This window comes from Tupaia chinensis, unplaced genomic scaffold (assembly GCF_000334495.1).
Source record: "Tupaia chinensis unplaced genomic scaffold, TupChi_1.0 Scaffold000044_1, whole genome shotgun sequence".
Taxonomy (NCBI): Eukaryota; Metazoa; Chordata; class Mammalia; order Scandentia; family Tupaiidae; genus Tupaia; species Tupaia belangeri.
The window spans coordinates 2,523,128-2,543,412 of record NW_006159500.1 but is presented as its reverse complement, the minus strand read 5'-3'; the positions used below and the strand labels follow the sequence as shown (position 1 = coordinate 2,543,412).

General features: G+C 37.8%; 2 protein-coding genes across 4 annotated transcripts in view; one reads left to right on the top strand and one right to left on the bottom strand.

Annotated features, from left to right (window-relative positions):
* DNAJC2 (DnaJ heat shock protein family (Hsp40) member C2) overlaps nt 1–3,571 on the top strand; it is a 37,001-nt gene extending 33,430 nt beyond the window's left edge. For all 3 annotated transcript variants that reach the window (XM_006140788.3, XM_006140789.3, XM_027773369.1), the window contains exons 16-17: nt 2,733–2,887; nt 3,256–3,571. In XM_006140788.3, the coding sequence (XP_006140850.1) occupies nt 2,733–2,887; nt 3,256–3,330 (230 nt within the window). In that variant the 3' untranslated portion in view covers nt 3,331–3,571. The remainder of the gene's footprint in view (nt 1–2,732; nt 2,888–3,255) is intronic.
* The window catches only part of PMPCB (peptidase, mitochondrial processing subunit beta), a 16,940-nt gene continuing 199 nt past the window's right edge, over nt 3,545–20,285 (bottom strand). Inside the window, exons 2-13 of the mRNA XM_006140787.3 lie at nt 19,249–19,389; nt 18,113–18,199; nt 17,628–17,757; nt 13,417–13,615; nt 12,514–12,593; nt 9,228–9,340; nt 6,927–7,070; nt 5,959–6,119; nt 4,230–4,315; nt 4,062–4,150; nt 3,814–3,889; nt 3,545–3,720 (exon numbers count right to left, since the gene is read on the bottom strand). Coding sequence (XP_006140849.1) covers nt 3,656–3,720; nt 3,814–3,889; nt 4,062–4,150; nt 4,230–4,315; nt 5,959–6,119; nt 6,927–7,070; nt 9,228–9,340; nt 12,514–12,593; nt 13,417–13,615; nt 17,628–17,757; nt 18,113–18,199; nt 19,249–19,389 — 1,371 coding nt within the window. The 3' untranslated portion in view covers nt 3,545–3,655. The remainder of the gene's footprint in view (nt 3,721–3,813; nt 3,890–4,061; nt 4,151–4,229; nt 4,316–5,958; nt 6,120–6,926; nt 7,071–9,227; nt 9,341–12,513; nt 12,594–13,416; nt 13,616–17,627; nt 17,758–18,112; nt 18,200–19,248; nt 19,390–20,285) is intronic.

Sequence of the window (20,285 nt, the reverse complement as noted above, 5' to 3'; positions counted from 1 at the left end):
ATTGTGTTGGATGTGCTAGCTGATCTGACTGCTCTGGACCAGTGTTTGTTAAACTACTGGTTTGCAAGCAGTGAAGAGAAAAGAGCAGTGGGTGTTACACCTATAACACAGGTGCATATTATAAAACTTCTGTTCATGTGTGTATGTTTTAGGATGTGACAAGGACTTTTTTCCTACTGTGACAAAAACTTGAATAACATTTGTTTTGTGAAAAATATTCTTTTACTACACTGTATTTGTAAGTGAACAATCCTTCCTTTCCTTAAATTAATTCACAGATGCTTTCCAGGTCACAGTTCCAGCTGTGTTTTTAGATGAATAGACTTGGCTCAACATGATAAGCTGTCCCTGTTTTACTTGTATTCCTTGTCTTCTAACGTTCTAGTTTTATCTGTATCTTAGTCTGGTTTATTATCCCCAAGTTTCAGATTGAAAAAAAAAAAAATCTATCAAGGAAGAAAAACCAGATTGCAAAAATTAGAGGTGTTTTGAGCTGGTTATTAATTTGGCTCTTTATAAAGATAAGAATGGCCATTTTAGAACACCTAGAGGGTGCTTCTAAAGTTTATTCTCTTACTCTTTTATCTCCTCCACAAAATACCACATACATTCAGATATTAGTGCTCTATTCTCAGTCTTGTCTTGAGTTTGTTTTCATGTTGGTAGCAGCTGGTGACCTTTATGCTCAGAACTAGTATCCATTCTGTGAGGAGAGGTGAGTGATGTTATTAATATCTGGGTATGACTCCTTTACAACTCTTTCAGTGGTTTAATGTGAAGGCTTCTCCCTCTTCAATTGTACTATTTTTCTTTTTTTGTAGAGGTTTTTGCTATAAAGTGCGTGCGCTCACCAGACAGAGACATAGAGACAGGAAGCGAGAAATCACCCCCCAGTGGGGATGGCCACGCCACAACCCCTTCTCCTCCTTTCTCCTCTCAGGATCTTGGGCACGCACGCACACGCGCCCGGCGTGAGTTTAAGCCACTGGGTCCGGGACTCGAACTGTGGCCGACTACGGGGGAGTCCAGCGACATAGCCATTACGCCAACTGCTGGTCCCTTCAATTGTACTATTAAACAACAGGTGGCACCATGTTTTTATTTGTTGTTTCTTTTTTTAATAGAGATTTCTTATAGGGATTTTGTAACATTCCATTTATGTGGGTATTGGGAAGTAACTAGAGAAGAGCAAAAAATAATTGTAGTGTCACTTTTATCTGAGAGAGAGAAAATGTGTTAAATGTATAGGATTAGGGGAGGCTTTGGACTAATAAAAGAGAATTTAACTAAAGGTTTCCCAGAATCTAAAAGCTACCTTTGGGGGCCAGCAGGTGGCATGGTGGTTAAGGTGCTAGACACTCCCACATGGCTGACCATGGTTCAAGTTCCAGACCTGACAGCTTGATTTCTCACTTTCCCTTTCTCTCTGTCTGTCTCTGGTCAACTTTAAATAACAGTGAATAAAATTGAATAAAAATAATTAAAAATATAAAAGCTACCTTGAAAAAGCTCTTAATCTGCCTTCAAATCCATATATAATTCTATGCCTTGTTTTGAGCAGTTGGTGTTTTCTCTTTTAATTAGGAGATTACTTCAGTTTCTAGGTTTTGTACTAGATTTCACAGATAAAATTTCAAGTAGTTGTCACAGTGTTGGCAGTATAGGTGCTATTATATTTTCACTGTATAACCTTTTTTTTTTTAAAGTTTTTTGCCATAGGGCATGGGCAGTCTCCAGAGAGAGAGAGAGAAAGGGAAAGTGAGAAGTCACTCCCACAACACAGTTCCTTCTACTCCATCCTCCTTTGGGATTTTGGGCACGTATGCACATCTACCCAATGTGTCTAGGATTCATACCACAGTCAGCCATGTGGAGTCCAGTGCCTTTACCACTACACCACTGTCTAGGCCCCACTGCATAGTCTTAAATAACTAAAATGCTGATAGTTTATTAACTTAGAAATAGCCAAATCAACTTTTATCATTATAACATTCTCATTTTACCTATGGAATTGGGCTATATATTTCCATCCTTCAGTAATTTATTTCTGACACTTAAATTAGATGTTTTGTCACTTACACAAGGTTGAAAAGCTGTGTTAGCAATTGTCAGAGGTGATAAGCATTGGCTTCACAAGATTTCAGTGGATATAGTGAAAAGAACTCCCACACTATAACAATGTCTAATCTGGCCTTCTATGGTAACAAAACCTTGGGCTTTTGGCTTAATTTTCTAGGCTGTTTTCCTCCATTGTGAAATGAGAATGGTTTCCAAGGTCACATTTAGCAAAAATCTTTATAACTGTGAGGCAGCTCTTTTTCCTATTCTGTAAGGAACTATGTTTATCAGAAATCCTAAATGACCTGTTATTGTATTTTTGAGCTGAACAGCCATACTGTACTGTATAAAGAAGATTAAAAAAAAAAAATCTGGTTAGCATAATATGAAGTTGTAAGAGACCAGGCTATACAAGGCAGATATTGTCTATTAATCTGTGTTTTAAAAGCTTTTGATACGTTTAATTTTCTGGACTGTAAGCTACCTATAATTTTTTTTCTCTCTCATTAACACTCAGTGGTTTACATTGTACTATCTCATCTCTAGAAGTTTGTTTACACATCTCAGATTGGAATGGGTACTTAGCAAGATACCTAAGCATCTGGGAATGCATTCCAAGATAATTTTCTGCCAATTAGGATAAGAGTTTTCACATGAAATTTTTTCTTAAACAGGTCCATGCACAGATTTCACCCCTTGGACGACAGAAGAACAGAAGCTTTTAGAACAGGCTTTGAAAACATACCCAGTAAATACACCTGAAAGATGGGAAAAAATAGCAGAAGCTGTGCCTGGCAGGACAAAGAAGGACTGCATGAAACGATATAAGGTTGTAGATTTTTGAGAGTTTAAGACTCATTTAAATTGTAATTTGTATTATAGTTAGCATTTTGATGTCTGTCAATTTAGTAATAGTGTATTATTATGCTTATTTTGATACCACAGTAGTTATGGGGCCAATATTATTATATAGCTGTGTCCAAACTTAGAAACTTTGTAGCTCTGACCACTAGTGAAATCAACCTTTTCAGTAATGTCTTTAATTTACAGACACAGTTTGAATACTTCCACATATTTACATCAAATACCAGATGTCTGTTTCAACTCTTACATATTTACACTAAATACTAGATATGTTTTTTTTTCTTTAACTCTTAACAGCTTCTTAATTTAAATCACACCTTTTTCCCTTCCTAGGAACTCGTTGAGATGGTAAAAGCTAAGAAAGCTGCTCAAGAACAAGTACTAAATGCAACTAGAGCCAAGAAATGACTTCATGACAATCTTTGTTATGTGTGCATTTTTATAATAAAACTGAAATACTGTATAAATTTTTCATTCTTAAAACTGTACTTAATGGTAATAATTTCAAAGTATGCTGCTTCCAATATAATTTCCTAGAGTACAAAGATCAACCATTTATATAAAACAACCTTCAGGGTGGTAATGTTACGCTTTGAAAGTATGACACAATATTCCATTCAAATTTCCAAATAAATAATGTTCATTTTTATTTTTTTCTTTATGGATTAATAGCCCAAAACGTACTCTCAGTTTTATAAATATATATGTTCAAAATATTTTGACAAGGGGCGTTTTAATCATGAAGCCAGGACATGTTACTCCGAATCTGGCTAAAATCTGGTAGTAGTTCAATGGGACCTATGGATTAAAAAGAAGACAGTTAAAACTAAATTAGTAAAAGGAAAAGTACTTGGCCAAGTTTCTACATAGGTAAAAAGGAGCCAGGCTTACCAACAGCAGCAATAGCTGGACTCTTATCATAAATATATTTGGTACATACTTCTCGAACTATTTGGGCATTCACGGCCTAAAATAGGGAGGATACTGTATCATTCACAGCTTTTTCTTAAAAAGACAGATTTCATACCCAGAACTTTTAAAAACTAAAGCAAGATTTAGCATATGTATTTTCAGCTTCTGTAAATAAGAATCTTTTTACACAAGGCTCACTAGTATCTAAGGCCTATTTAACTACTTACATCAATCCTTGCTTCAAGCTCAGGGATAGGGATTCTTCTATTATAGCATAACATTTGCCTACCAATATCTTCACAAATTGGAGTTGAACCTTTTTAAAAAGAAGGAAAACCTAAGTATTGCAATATAGGTCAACCATGTAAAAACAGAACTTAAGTATTTATTCTTACCATCAAGCTGTAACAACATGTTTGTTTTCAGAAGATTTTTGGCCCGTGAAACTTCACTTTCAGTGACACTTGTACAGAGTCGCATCCTAGAAATTACGTTTGGAACAATGGTGTTAAGTAGTTAGAAAATAATTACCTAGTATTTTATGAGTTGATGACCTGAAGAAAGATAGGTTGCTATATTCTACTTATTATACCATAATATACAAGTGATTATGATTTCAATTTATAAAAAAACTGAAATTACTTTCAGTAATTTAATAATTTAGTAATTGCTTTTAATTAAAACAAATACTGATTCATTTTCTCTGACATTGTTAATTTCTCAGAAGTGATACATAAAATTGTCTTAACTGCACATTAACAGACAAAAGTCCAATACAAATAGACAGGATGACTGTTATTTAGAGAAATGGTATTATCACCTTGAGACTTAATGAATCCCCATTTATCAGGGTCTGACATGCCAGGGGAAAGGTCGGTGGGTCATTTGTTGGTTTCTCAAAATAATCCGTTGAATCTAACTAGAAGCTAATGAGTAAATTAAAAATTACACCCCAGGTGACTAACACTTAAGAGAAATATAAGCCACTTAAGAATAGTGGAGGTGGGGGCTACTAGATAGCATAATGGTTTCATCATTGGACTCCCACATGGTTGACTGTGGTTTGAGTACTGGACCTGGTGGCTTGAAACTCATACTGGCTGTGTGTGCATGCATGTCCAAAATCCCAAGAGAATGGAAGAGAAGGGATTGCAGTGTGGCCATCCCCCTTGGGGAGGTGATTTCTCACTTTCCATCTCTGTCTCTGATGAGACATGCTCTATAGCAAAAATCTAAGAAGAAAAATAAACAGTGGTAGTGCCATGGTGGTTAGGAGGCTGGATCTGATACGGCCTACTGCACAGTTCAAATCCCGGATCCGGCAACTTGAAAACAGGCCAAGTGTGTGTTTGTACATGCCCAAAATACCAAGAAGATAATGGAGAAAAGGAGACTGAAGTGTGGCCATCCTCCTAGGAGATGCTTTTTTACCCCCCTAACCCCCAAACCCTATGTCTCTGGCAATCACACATGCCCTGTGGCAAAAGGAATGGTGGTTAGTAAGTTTTCTAAATAAGTTTTCAAAGAAACCGTGAGCCCTTCTGCTTGACTACTAACTCAACATACTCGTTTTTAATTAAAATACTTTTTCTTTTAGCAGTGGGAACTTCAGATTTACATGCACAACACTGCCATTCCAAGCCAGGTTACTTTTTTAAAAAGAGTAATTATTTCATTTAATTTTACTTATTTATCATTAATTTTTAGTTTTAACCAGAGAGACACAGAGAGAGAGAGAACGTGAGAAAGCCAGCTACCAGGTTCAGGACTTGAACCATAGTCGGCCAAGTGGGAATCCAGGGCCTCAACCACCATACCACCTGCTGGCACCAAAGCCAGATTTTAGATTTTAGAGCAAACAACTTCCAGTTGACTTTTAAACTTTTAGGAGCTTTCTAAAGTAATCTCCTTCTGAAAGATTATGAATATCCTATAGTATAAATCAGGTTTGCATGAGGCTTAGAAGAACAACTATAATCTTTAAAAACATGGTCACCACTGTCACGGCATAATCTAGTTCTTAATTAAAAGCTAAAACTGTCATTTTAAAAATCACAGTAAAGCAGAAGGAGGAAATTGGCCTAAATATGAATTTGAGACAAAATTTTTAAGCTATTTTCTCACCATTCTTTTTGAACAACATGTAGCATATCTGCAACCGTGGCTGGTTCACAAACCATATACAGTCCCCATAATCCTGTATCTGTGTAGGAAGTATTGAAAGACTGGAAGCTGTGGCATAGGTTGCCATGACAGGTGAGCTGGGCCAACTTGCTAGATAAATTCTGTAAGGAAAAAATAGTTTGAGAGAAGTGTAGGTATACATGTCCAAATTTCCAGAAAGAAAAAAAGGCATATGGCAAATAGTGAAGGGCATAGGCTAAGAATTATGCTAATCTCATTGGCTCGATGCATCCCCAAGGAAATTCATAATTAAAACTAATGAATATAATTAATATAGTAGCTGCACTAAAACATTACTGTTATCAATATGTAGGGCACCTGACTACGTATGTTTAATGTAATACCTAAGATACCTATGTGAAAGATATTTTGGAGAAATCTTTGAATGCAGATAAAACTATACACTAGAAATAATTTCAGATTTTATGAGTTGCAAAAATAGTATGAGCTATCCCCTTTATTTGAATTTCCTTTAATGTTATCAATTTACCATGTTCACTTTAACATTCCCTTTATACATATTTTTCTGAGTGTTTGAGTAAGTTGCAGATAGGGTGCTGCTTTTGCTCCTAAAGATACACTTTAGTGTGGCCTTCTCAAAATCAAAGAAATTAATTTTCTTTCTTCAACACTATTAAAGGTAGGATGTTAATACCGATATAGTACTATTAACTGCCTCTTCTGTTCTTACTCAAATTTGGTCAATTACCTAATAAACTCTGTGACAAAGAAAAAAGAAAAACTTTTGTAGCCCAGATGCAATCTAGGGCCAGTTTATACTTTAAAATTCAAATTTATAGTATAAAGCAGTTTTGTCACTTAAAAGGTGGGGTGTTTTAAAAAGAATTTACACTTAGAAATACTCAATAATCTTTCATTAATTATGGAAAAATTTTAAAATCACTTACTATTCCTCCTCCAAAGGAACGATCCCAGTTGCCTATCAGTGTGTTTGCAACCATGAGACAGATTGTATCTGGATGTGCCCAACCGACAGCTTCAACAGCTATTGCAAGGTGTGCCAAAGGCATCTTGTCATCCCTCACTCGAATCTAATTAAGATTAAAAAAAAAAAAAAAAGTCCTAGTTAAGATTTCCATTATAGGGACGAACAGTTGGCATAATGGCTATGTTGCTGGACTCCCATGTAGTGAACCACGGTTCAAGTCCCGGACCTGGTGCCTTAAACTCACACCAGCACATGTGCGTGTGTGCTCAAGACCCAAGAGGAGAATGGAGAAGGGATTGTGGCGTGGCTATCCCCCCTGGAGGGTGATTTCTCGCTTTCTGTCTCTCTGTCTCTGTCTTTTTGGCGAGCGTGCATACCCTATACAAAAACCTCTCCCAAAAAATAAAAAGAGATTTCCATTATATAACATGCTCAACAAGAAGGAAGCCTATTCACCAGTCCCATTAATTACAAAGTTAGAATGCTCACCAGAACACCATTTTTTAACTATCAGTTCTCATTACACTATATAATTTAATGTACTAGGTTGTCGGAAAAGTCAAAATCTATTTTTTTTTCATGTTTTTCTATGCAAAAATGTGTCACTGACTTTTCTGACTATCCAAGAATTTCATGAGTTAATGAAAAATGACTGTCACCACAAGATTTTCAAGTGAGGGGCCAGCACATGGCATGGTGGTTAAGGTGATGGACTCCCACATGGCCAACCATGGTTAAGTCTTGGACCTGCCAGCTTGTTCTCTCACTTTCTCTCATCAAATTAAATAATAACAAAAAATAAATATTTTTTAAAAAAAGATTTCCATGTGAAATAATACATAGCACCGGGTAGTTTACCTAGTCAATAAGGTTTGTATATTTCACTGGTAGAAATCAGTATTTTATGTTTCTTTTTTTCTTTTTTAAGAGAGATTTTTAAACATTCACCCAGTGTGAGTTTTAAGCAACCAGGTCTGGAACTTGAACTACAGTCCACTGTGTGGGAGTCCAATTATGTAACCATTAGACTATCTGCTGATCCCTCAATATTTTATGTTTCTTAATCTGAATTTTTCTTTTTAAACTTAAACTAGTATTAACATTAAAGGTTTATACTGCTATAGCAACTATTCTATGCAGCTGCCAACGTTGTGCTTCTTTTCGGGTAGTATTTTGAGCATGATCCTTTATGTGGCATACTAAGTGCCTAATAAAGCATAACACTACAGTTAACGAGCAGCAGACTGTCTGCAAGTTCTGGTTGTAACAATCACCCTAGAAATACTCTGTGGGCAGAATGTAGTCAAGAAAAAACCTCGTGGGAAAAGCAAACTTCAGGGCTTTTTAAATTAAAAGATTACTTTATATCTTACAATACATAAACGGGTGAAATGCCAACAAAGAAAGCACAGGAATACCAGATTATAATACTCTTAAAACCTTGCTTCCTTGGGACCAGCAGGTGGTGTAATGGTTACGTCACTGGATTCCCCCACAGTTGACCATGATTTGAGTCCCAGACCTGGTGACTTAAAACTCACGCTGGGTGCATGTACGTGCGTGCCCAAGATCCCAAGAGGAGAATAGAGAAGGAGTTATGTCATGGCCAATCCCCCAGAGGGTGATTTCTCACTTTCTGTCTCTCAGGTGAGTACATGTGCCCTATAGCAAAAATCAATCTCTCTTTAGAAAAAAAAAAGAAAAGGAAAAAGAAAGGAAATAACTTTCCCCTTAGGGGAAAGACAAGTGCTTTAAGACTGTTTAACCATCCTTAATCCAAAAATCTGAAATGCTCCAAAATCTGAAACTTTCTGACTGATAAGAAGATACCATAAGTGGAAAATTCCATACCTAACCTCATGACAAGTCACAGTCCAGATGCTCCAATATAGAAATAGACAAAACCCTCAGGCTATGTGTATAAGATGTATATGAAACATAAATGAACCCATGATTACACCTGGAGGTCCCATCCACTAAAGATCTCAGTATGTATATGCAAACATGCCAAAATCCCCAAAAAACCTGAAATATGAAACATTTCTGGTACTAAGCATTTCAGATGAGAAATACTCAACTGTGATATGAAATAGTAGTAATGTATGCAAATGCGTCCACCTTTCTCTCTTTGTTTCAGTTTAAGCCTTTGACTTCCATTTTACTCTTCCTATTACAGAAATATGCATATTGTGTACACTCATTTGTAAATATAACACAAAAACCCCAAAAGATTAAATACTAGCTAAAAGCCTTGTCCTACCTCACTTCCTGTGAACTTGCAAGGTGGCAGTGGTGGAATTTCTCCTGTGTGAGCGCACAAAGTGTCACCAAAATGAAACTTTGCTAATGCAAGCAGTTCATCGTGGGAAACACCTAAAATGAAGGAAAATATTCTCACACATATCTAGCAACATTAAGTCAAGCAAAACTAACTACCAATACTTTAGTTTATAGTAAACTCTAGGTGATACAGTGTGAAGTCCATTACACATTATATTTGAGCTATTATGTCTGCACTCACAAAGAGCTAAATAAAGAGAAAACTCACACAGCACACTTATTTCCTTGCGATTCATAAGACTAGGGGTTGAACAGCTTTCTCATTTTGTAAAGCAAATTGTTTTCATCAACATACCAATGTATTCATAGCTAAGGATAACAGGCTTGAAAATATCCTTTGCATATGAAATCCTGTTATATTAATTTATAAGTAGCTCTAGGAAATAAGCAAAGGTCAAATTTTCAATAAATTATTTCTTAAAGCAGAAAATAATACAATATGGGCTTTATAAACTTCACTTTCTGAGCTGCCATCAGAACTCAGAAACAATATATCTAAATTTCTGGGCTTAACCCATTGACACAAGTAAAGTGAACTTCAGTACCAGAAGCCACATAGCCAACCACAGATTCAGAACCTTGGGTCAGTTTGAAAATATGCCAGGCATGCACATACCCAAGAGACTTAACAAGCTAGAGGGCTGGGGTAGAGAGATTACAGCCTGATGAAACCCTATCAGGGTTCTCTCTCTTTCTTGGTCTCTCACTCACACACACATACACATACACACACAGCTTTGAAAGTTTATCATGGGGACCAGCAGATGGCATAATGGCTATGTTGGTGGACTCCCATGCAGTTGACCGCAGTTCGAGTCCCAGACTTAGCAGCTTAAAAAACGTGCTGGGTGCATGTGTGTGCATGCCCAAAATCCCGAGAGGAGAATGGAGGAGACGGGACTGCAGCATGACCATTGCCCCTGGAGGGTGATATTTTGCTTTCTGTCTGTGTCTGTCTGGCAAGCGCATGCGCCCTATAGCAAAAATCTCTTTAAAAAAAAGTGTGTCATAAATAAAACAAATTTTTTTTAAGTTTTTAATTTCTAAATACACCTATAAGTATCCAAAGGCTCACTACTTGCCATCCCAAAAAGGAATTACCTAGATTCAGTATACCTTATATCCAGACTATCAGTGAACGATTCTTACACACAAATATAAACTTAAAAAACATATTAGGCAAGTGCTTTAAAAAAAATAATAATGCTATTTCTTTACACAGAACAGTCTATTACAATATAAAATCACAATTTAACATGCATATTTTCCAAACAAGTTAGTTGTGTAAAGCATGACAATGTATGACATATAGCATATTGTTTTTAGAATCACTATGTAGGGAGCCACCCTAGATATAAACCCAGAGAATAACGAAACAGTTTATATAAAGACTGTGTTAGTATGAGAATACCAGAGACACAAGAGTGAGAAACCATGAATATGCACATGGTTCTCAGCATCTGATGACAACTGCTCCCAACATGTCAATACCTTCTCCCACTAACACTCCTTGTTGGATATGTCAGATCTTCAGCTCCTGTTCCAATGCCCCTTTACTTGCCCCAATTTAAAAGCAAGGAAAGGGAACCAGCAGTTAGCGTAATGGCTATGTCGCTGGACTCCCACGTAGTCGATCGTGGTTCGCGTCCTGGACCCGGTGGCTTAAAACTCACGCCGGGCGCGTGTGCGTGCGTGCCCAGGATCCCGAGAGGAGAATGGAGGAGAAGGGATTGCGGCGTGACCATCCCCCCTGGGGGGTGATTTCTTGTTTTCTGTCTCTATGTCTCTCTCTGTCTGTCTGGCGAGCGCACGCGCCCTAGAGCAAAAATCTCTCCAAAAAAAAAAAAAGTAAAAAAAAAGGCAAGGAAACCTATATTTTTTAAAATATGAAGCTAGGACACAAAAATTTATTTGGCAAATAAAAGCTATATACATCCCAAAGTCTAAGCTAGAAGAGCTAAATGGTAGCCAACACGTAACTGAGAGGTCAGCATAGACTTCAACTGGCCTATTTAATTGAATTTCAGTGTTCATGTACCATGTAAGATAAAGTGTGAATCTATGACAGGTCACTAAATATATGATACCCTAACTTTAGCAATCTAAAAAATGAGCCTATAAACCAGAATATGCCACCAGCAATGGAAGAGAGATCCCAGACCCCTGGGTTGTTGAGGTCCCATCTACCAAGTCTTCCAAATTCATTTCCAAGGCAATTTTTCTTAGAGGGTTTTTGTTTTTTGTTTGTTTGTTTTTTACTATAAGGTGTGTGCACTTGTCAGAAAGACAAAAAGCAAGAAATCATCCCCCCGGAGGGATGACCACGCTCTAGTCCCTTCTTCATTCTCCTCTTGGATCTTGGGCATGAATGCACATGTGTCCAGCGTGAGTTTTAAGCTGCTGGGTCTGGGACTTGAACCACAGTTGACTGTGGGAGTCCAGCAACATAACTATTACACAATCTCCTGGTCCCTCCATGGCAATTTCTAACGTTTAAGCCTCACTGAGCACCAGTCACCTTAGAAACGTTACTCACTCAAGACTTCAGTTTCCACTGCCCACCATACAAAGGTAACCTGATTTAGTCAGGAGCCACAATGAATAATATGTTTGAGATACTTAACCAACGTTTTCTGGGTATAAAAGTCTTGTTTGATCTTTTCTTTCAAGTAAAATCTGCTATGTATATACAGTTAGGTTTTATTCATTACATTTTTCTATAAATGAAACCTAAAAAGAAGATAAAGTAACCACTGCGCCATCTGTGGTTAGATCACTGGACTCCCACTTGACCGACTCACTCCGAGTTCTGGACGGCGGTGGCTTGAAAATCACGATGGGCATGTGTGTGTGCATGCCCAAGATTCCAGGAGGAGAAGGGATTGCACCATGGCCATTCCCACAGGGGAGTGATTTCTCACTTTCCCTCTCACTATATCTGTCTGTCTTATCTGTCTGTCTGTCTGTCTGTCTGTCTGTCTCTCTGGAAAGCACACATGTCCTGTGGCAATAACCTCTTAAAAAAAAAAAAGAAAAAGAAAAGAAGATAAATTCTGGTTCTAGTACTCCACATTCCCCTTATATAACATATTTAAACAATTTGTTCTGTAAATTAAGCCTCTTAGATCTCCCATCAGGATCAAACTGATCAGCACACCACTACAAAACTGTGTTTAAAATGTTTATAGAAATTTAAATGGACTAACCTCCAGCAGCAGCGAGCACTATTCTTGGTCCTTTATAATGTGTGGTTATATAATCCACTAAATCCTTACGATTTATAGATCTATAAATAAAGTAAAGCAATTTTAAAAGGAAATACAAAAGTATAGATCTTAATATAATATACCTGAAATCCAGCTGGACCTTAAAGATATGCTAGGAATTAAATGCAGTCAGAAACAGGACATAGGCAACAAGTATCAAAGAACTTCAACTTTTTTGTATCATGGAAAAGAACAGATTTAATATCATTACACTTGATCATGTCTAAATTATGCAGGTTTAATATGTGAATTTCTTTTTTCAGTAAACACACTTTAAAATACAGTATAGCATTGTATATTATTTCAAAAAGGTCACAGAAAATGGAATTAAAGTGCAAGTTTATTTTGGTGCAAAAAAAAAATCTTGAAATTTATGCATAGCTTTTTCATAATTACTTTTCTGTGAACTTTTTAAAGATGCCTAGTAAATGTATTTTGTATGATTTTCTTACAATGTTTTCTCTACTTTACTTCATTAAGAACACATATACTATACAAAATATTTGTTAACTGTTCATATTATTTGTAAAGGTCTGGTCTACAGTAAGCTATTAATAACTAAGTTTTAGGGGAGTCAAAAGTTATATGTGGATTTTCAATTGAAAGGAGGTTGGCACTCCTTAACCTCTGCATTATTCAAGAGTCAACCTGTTTAATCTTGAAGTAACTTATAAGCCCAGACATTGGGAGTTAGCTGGTACAAAAACATAGCTAACTATAATTTCATTCAGATTATCAGAGAAATAAATAACTTTGAAACATACTTTTGAAAGTTTATGAATGCAAATTTTACAACAGATTAATTTTTTTCCTACTCCAGAATAATCTGAAAGGTATACCTACTTGATGTTTTCAGTTGGTCCCAAAATTGTCCGTCCAAGTGCAGTATTTTGATATGCAGTGGCATGAAGATAATCAAAAACAACTTCTTGTAAATTGGTTTCAACTTCTTGCATCTCTCTAAGTATTACTCCACGTTCACGTTCAATCTCTGCTTCCCCTAAGGTGCTATTTTGTATTATATCAGCAAGAATTTCTACAGCTAATTGAAAATAACACATAAGAAACATTAAGAATTTTAACTTTCCCTATTAAAATCTATTAAGCCAGGGCCAGCAGATGGCATGGTGGTTAAGGGTGCTGGACATGGCCAACCGTGGTTCAATTCCTGGACCTGGCGGCTTTCATTCTCTCTTTCTGTCCCTCTCTGGTCAAATAAAAACAGATAAATAAAGTTAAATAAAATAAATAAATAAGTAAAATCTATTAAGCCCATTTCAGAAAATATGATTCTGACCATCACTCACTACTGACTAAATGAGAAAGAAATTTTCCATATATATAATAAACCTAACAGAACATTAAAATTAAAAATGTATAATATATAAACCCCTGTGATACAGAAGAGCCTGGGGAAAATCCTAAATTTGTAATCACTCTGTAATGACTCTGCCTGCTTCAAAGATGAGGTGGAAATCTGTATATATTTTATAGATTTTCTTGTATGAAAATTACAAAATAGAGGGACCAGCAGTTAGCGTAATGGCTATGTCACTGGACTCCCATATAGTTGACTGTGGCTCCCCGCCCGCGCCGCGGGGGTGGGCGTATGTGCCCAAGATCCTGAGAGGAGAACAGAGGAGACGTGATTGCGGCATGGCCATCCCCCCTGGGGGGGTGATTTCTCGCGTTCTGTCTCTCTGTCTCTCTGTCTTTCTGGCGAGTGCACGCGCTCTATAGCGAGAACCTCTGGAAAAAAAAAAAAGAAAAAATTACAAGATAGAAAGTTCTATTAGCCTGAGAACATCTAGGTATGTACAGAGGGTTCACATCACCAAGAATTTACTATCCAGATTTCCAGAGCCATCCTTTCAAGGCTGGAATATAAAGGAGGCAAAGAATCATTGTAAATCTAAAATATGCTACGAATAAATCATTTAGAGAATTGTGTCCTCTCAAACTCTAATTTACAAAAAAGTCAAAAGGGAAGTGATGGATGTCACTTCAGGCTATTAAGTAATTTGATCAGAAAAACTACATACCTCTCCAAAGAATAGAAACCTAAATCATTCTTGAAGTATTAGTATACAGATGCAATCACAATCTAAATTGTATTCGATATAAAATAAGCTTAAATTTTTTTTTCACTCTACTGTAAGTTCTGTTCCCTGTTTTAAATTCCCTCTAAGGGGCCTTATCTCAGAACCAGCTATTCTAGTATCAAGAACATAACAAAACAGATTGCTAGAGTTAAGCTGGAGCTGACATCACACCAAAGGGAAAAAACTATCAGCAAAACTCATCTGTTCAAATGAGAACCAGAATCCAAGATAGGTGAAGAAGGGGTCCCACAGACAGGCAGACAAACAGACAGAGAAGAATTTAGTAGTCTAAACTGGTAGTTTCCAAAGTAGGGCATTTCTACATATTTTTTTTTTTGAGAGATTTTTTCGCTATAGGGCATGTGTGCTCGCCAGACAGACAGAGAGAGACATAGAGACAGAAAGCGAGAAATCACCCCCCAGGGGGGATGGCCACGCTGCAAACCCTTCTCCTCCATTCTCCTCTCGGGATCTTGGGCACGCATGCACACGCGCCCGGCGTGAGTTTTTTTAAGCCACCGGGTCCGGGACGCGAACCCCAGTCAACTACATGGGAGTCCAGCGACACAGCCATTACGCCAACTGCTGGTTCCCGGCATTCCTACATCTTTGAATGTATGATTTGAAATCTTGACTTCTTTTAACATACATTTAATACTATACATGTTAGTATAATAGTACATGTATTTAACTTATCAATACACATATATTGAGGATGTATAATCAGATTTCTTATCAATAAGTATGAGTGATCATAAAAATTTGAAGCCCTCTAGCCTAAACACATTGCCTCATATGCCAGGCTTCACGAGGTGAGAGGATTAAAGACCTCAAGAAAATTCCCCAAATTGGAATTGCTTCCAAGAGCACTTTCCACTTTGGATTCCTCTAAGAAGCTCTGCTCTTTCACTCTCACTGGCAGGTCTTCTCCCAGCCTGAAGCCAGAGGGAAGGGAAAAAAGGTCTCTCCACTTCTGTCTCCCCTTTGTCTTTCCCTTTTTCACTTTCCCTGCTCTTTGTGTAGAATAAGAAGTGGGCTAGAATAAATTTTGTAAAGAAGCCTGGCCTAGACCTTTGTTCTTAGTCCCTTATTAGTCCTGGGACAATTATGTTTCTAAAAAAATAATTAAAATCTTGCTTTGGTTTTGTAATTCAAAGCAACACAGCCCCAGTGTTGTTGTCATTTTGTGGGTTTTAATGCATAACTTAGACTACCATAATAAATTTATTTACAAAATCTGAGTTTTTTGTCTTGGGGTTTGTTGTTCTTGTCACCAGAAGTCATGCACACTAGCCAGAGACAAGAGAGAAAAAGAGAAAGAAAAAGCACACCCCAGTGGGATGTCCTCACTGTATCTACCACATGGGCTGTAGGACAAGCTGGTGGTGTTTTGACAAGCAAATGATTCTGAATTCGAAAACTTGCATTTGAGTCCCTGGTAAGCCACTTCTTTAGCTATGTGATCCTGGGTAACTCCAACTCTGTACCTCAATTTCCACAACTGCCAAGTGAAGACACCCACCTGATTATTATGCAGATAAAAGGACAATAACTACGCAAAAGTCCTTGTGTAAAGTACCATGCAAACATTAGGAATGAAAGCCTATTAGGAATCCAAGATTTCAAAGTAATAAAGTTAACTATGACCAAATCAGGACCTTAAAAGTTAATGATGTTAGGGCCAGCAGGTGATGTGGTGGTTGGGGTGTTGGACTCCCACAGGGCCAACACCTGTTCAAGTCCCTGACCCACAGGTTTGCTTTCTCACTTTTCCTCTCTCTCTGTGTTTCTCTGGTGAATTAAAATAAGTAACAATTATAATGAAAAGTAAAATTGAATAATTTTTTTTTAAAGTTAATGATGTCACCAATTAGCTCTATAACTGTTAAATTTTACTGTTAATTCCTCCACTAGGAAAATGTTTTCTATAATATTTAAAACACTCGGGAACCAGCAGTTAGCGTAATGGCTATGTCGCTGGACTCCCACGTGGTCGACCGCGGTTCGTGTCCCGGACCCGGTGGCTTAAAACTCACACCAGGCGCGTGTGCGTGCGTGCCCAAGATCCCGAGAGGAGAATGGAGGAGTAGGGATTGCGGCGTGACCATCCCCCCTGGGGGGTGATTTCTCGCTTTCTGTCTCTATGTCTCTTTCTGTCTGTCTGGCGAGCGCACGCGCCCTACAGTGAAAATCTCTCCAAAAAAAAAAAAAAAAAAAAAACACTCTAAAAACATGGTAACTACAGCAAAATGCTATGCTATCAAATGAACTTTTTACAAAATAAAAACAAAATCCTTAATTGCAGAAAAAGTTACCAACAATCTTTTTTTGGGGAGAGGTTTTTGCTATAGGGCGCATGCGCTCGCTAGAAAGAGAGAGAGACAGAAAGACAGAAAGCGAGAAATCATCCCCCAGGGGGGATGGCCACACCGCAATCCCTTCTCCATTCTCCTCTCAGGATCTTGGGCACGCATGCATGCACGCACATGCGCCCAGTGTGAGCCACCGGGTCCAGGACTTGAACCACGGTCGACAACAGGGGAGTCCTGTGACATAGCCATTATACCATCTGCTGGTCCCTTCCAACAATCTTGTAAGTGAACATTTGCTTACTTGGCTCAGGTCCAGTAGTTTTTGTTATCAAACAAGGAGTAAAAATGATAAAAAAAAATACTTTATTTCACAGGTATGGCTCTGGAGGAAGTAGTTTTAAATCAAGTGTTAGGGGCCTGCTTGTGCAAGTCTTCAAGCCTGAAATATTGATATATTTGGTATCATTTGTCATATTTGTAGGAAACATAAATGACTGTCCTCTCATCCAAAGTTAACTTCATTTTTCACATTTCTGGGGATTATTCTTTTACAACAGGTAAAACAAAAACAGTACCAAATTATTTCCAAGACTTCGTGAAAATTACACTATCTGCAGTAGAACAATAATAATAATAATACCTCTTGGCAAATCTTTAGAGAATGCTTTGGCATAATATACAGTCTGTTCTCTGGAAGTATAGGCATTAAGATGAGCACCCATATTTTCAATCTCAAGTTCCAGATCTAATTGGGATCGCTTTTTGGTGCCCTAGAAATAAAAGACAAAAAGCAAATTATGATACTGTTTTCATCCTTCATCTATTCTAAATACTTGGGATAATGAATATAGAGGACATAATTTCATGAAGGCCATGTTTGATTCTTAAAATACATCAAACTTCAGAAATGGTACACACTCAGACAATCTGTGCATCACAAAGGAAACACCTTTGCTTCAACTTTACAATTATCAGCTACTATTTTGGATATCATCCTAGAAAAATAGTAAAACATGCTTTCTTCTTGAAATAGTTCTACTTGCCTTATAAAAATGAGATTTTGTGCTTATTATCTTATTATCTCTTAAAGAGAAATGAATTTGCAAAACAAGTCTTACAATTTACCTTGAAAGCCATATGCTCCAGAAAGTGAGCTGTTCCATTATTCTTCTCATTTTCGTATCGACTTCCAGCATCAATCCAGAGTCCAACCTTAATGCCATCAAAAAACACTTAAGGCAAACATTTTTATTTCTTTTTTGGAGGTTGAGGGCAGTCTCTTTCCTTTTATTGACAAATGCTTTCTGGTCTTAACACTAAAGTTTTCTTGAGTGAATTGACAGTTAATTCCTACAAACTATAAGATTTAAAAATTTTAATCATCAGATTACTGCTGGGTACTACAATTATCTATCTGCCAACTTCACTAAGGCCCCAGATTTTTAGCCCAACTCATTACAACAGCCAGTTCAGAATCGTAGTATAAAGAATATCAGAGATTGGGACCGGCGGGTGGCGTGGTGGTTAAGGTGCTGGATGCTCCCACATGGCTGACCATGGTTCAAATCCTGGACCTGGTGGCTTGTTTTCTCACCTTCTCTGTGTGTGTGTGTGTCTCTCTGGTCAAATTAAAAAATGAATGAATGAATAAATAAAGCTAAATAAATCATTTTAAAAAGAAAGAATATCAGAGATTGTCAGAAAACTTATGCCAAATCATGGCTACCATGTATTAGTGGTGTAACCTTAACTTCTCTGAACCTGCTTTGATTATTTTAAAACATAATGGTTGCTACAAGAATTGGCTTAAAGTTCAAGTAAGATTTATGAAGAGTCTTCCAAAAGTTCATAGAAAATGCATTTATGTATTTTTATACCAAAATAAATTTGTACTTTCATTTTTTCCATGAAACTTTTGGAGCCCGTTTATATGTAAAAACACCTTGCAAAGAGTAGCCTAGCAAATATTATATATCTCTTTCATAGTTATTGGTAGTACTAACAATAAATAATATAACTACAATAAACAATAAATAATACAGGCTACAAGAATCAGGTGTAGACAGTGAAACAGGGCATATATGCATCCAGTAAGGAAGTTATCACTGTTAGAAAGGTTCACAATTCAGAGAAACCCATCGAAGTAAAATAACTGCTACCGTTTTCAACCACCAGCCCACTAAAGGGCTGAAGATTCGAATCAACAATTTTGTCTCTCCAAAATGAAGGGTCACACAGAGATGGTTGTCAAAGTCACTCACTGTGCATGTTGAGAGCCCAGAGTCTTCAGAGGCTACTCTGAGTCCGTTTTCCAAACATGTTACTTTTGTTTCAGGAACATTCAGAACAACTTGTGCAGCAGCCTGTGTACTTCTCGGTCTGTTTTCTCCAAGATAAAATGACTGGTTGCAGTAGACAGAGAAGAAAACAAGAAACATACATTTCTGTTCTGCTATTAAACGTCAATTCAAAGCCAAATCTAACTTTATCTCTAACGGACTCTATAAAACACTCTCTCTTCCTTAATTTTGGTTCCACTGAGATCCCTTGGCCTCGCCTAGAAACTTCCTTAAGTATTCTGTGACAGCCAGCAACATGATGATAAACCTAACCTTCCCTTAAGGAAGATGTGCAGTTACTATCATTAACCTGAAAAAGACAGACTTCATTTCATTATCTCTCCCTATATGTTACATTTTCATTATGGAGAAAACCGAGGAAAAGTCAGCCAAGTAAAGAACAGAAAAATCTAAATGTATCTACACAACACAGTAATGAAATTTGGGTTTTCACTGTTCAAAAAAAGTAAGTTTTGGGAAAAGTAGGAAAAGGGGTAAGATGAGCCAATGCTGCACACACACTCTACGGCCTTGTCTGTTGCCTATCTGCATTTCGGCCCTCTCTTTTATACGTTTGTGCTACATCCCTTCCGAGGATGCTATAGGCTCTCTCCTGAGAAATATCCAAGTAGAGACAAACTGCGTTAGCTCTCCACAGCGTCCAGGGAAGCCGGGCTGAGGATGAAGCTCAGTTGCAGACTGTCACCGTTAAATCGCCCCCAGTTCGCAGGCACCACGTTGCTGGCGGCCAACGTGTACCCTTTAAAGACCCCTCAGTATCGGCCAAGAGGGGCCGGGAACCGATCCGAGCACTTCACTGACAGGTCACAGGGTGGGTGGCGCCGGCCCAGTTGCGGCCGGAGTTGAGCGGCCCCAGATGGCCTGGCGCCCCGCAGGCCGGGGTCCAGGAGGCCCGGCCGGACGCGCTGTCGGGTCGGGGGGGCCGGCAGGGGGGGGGA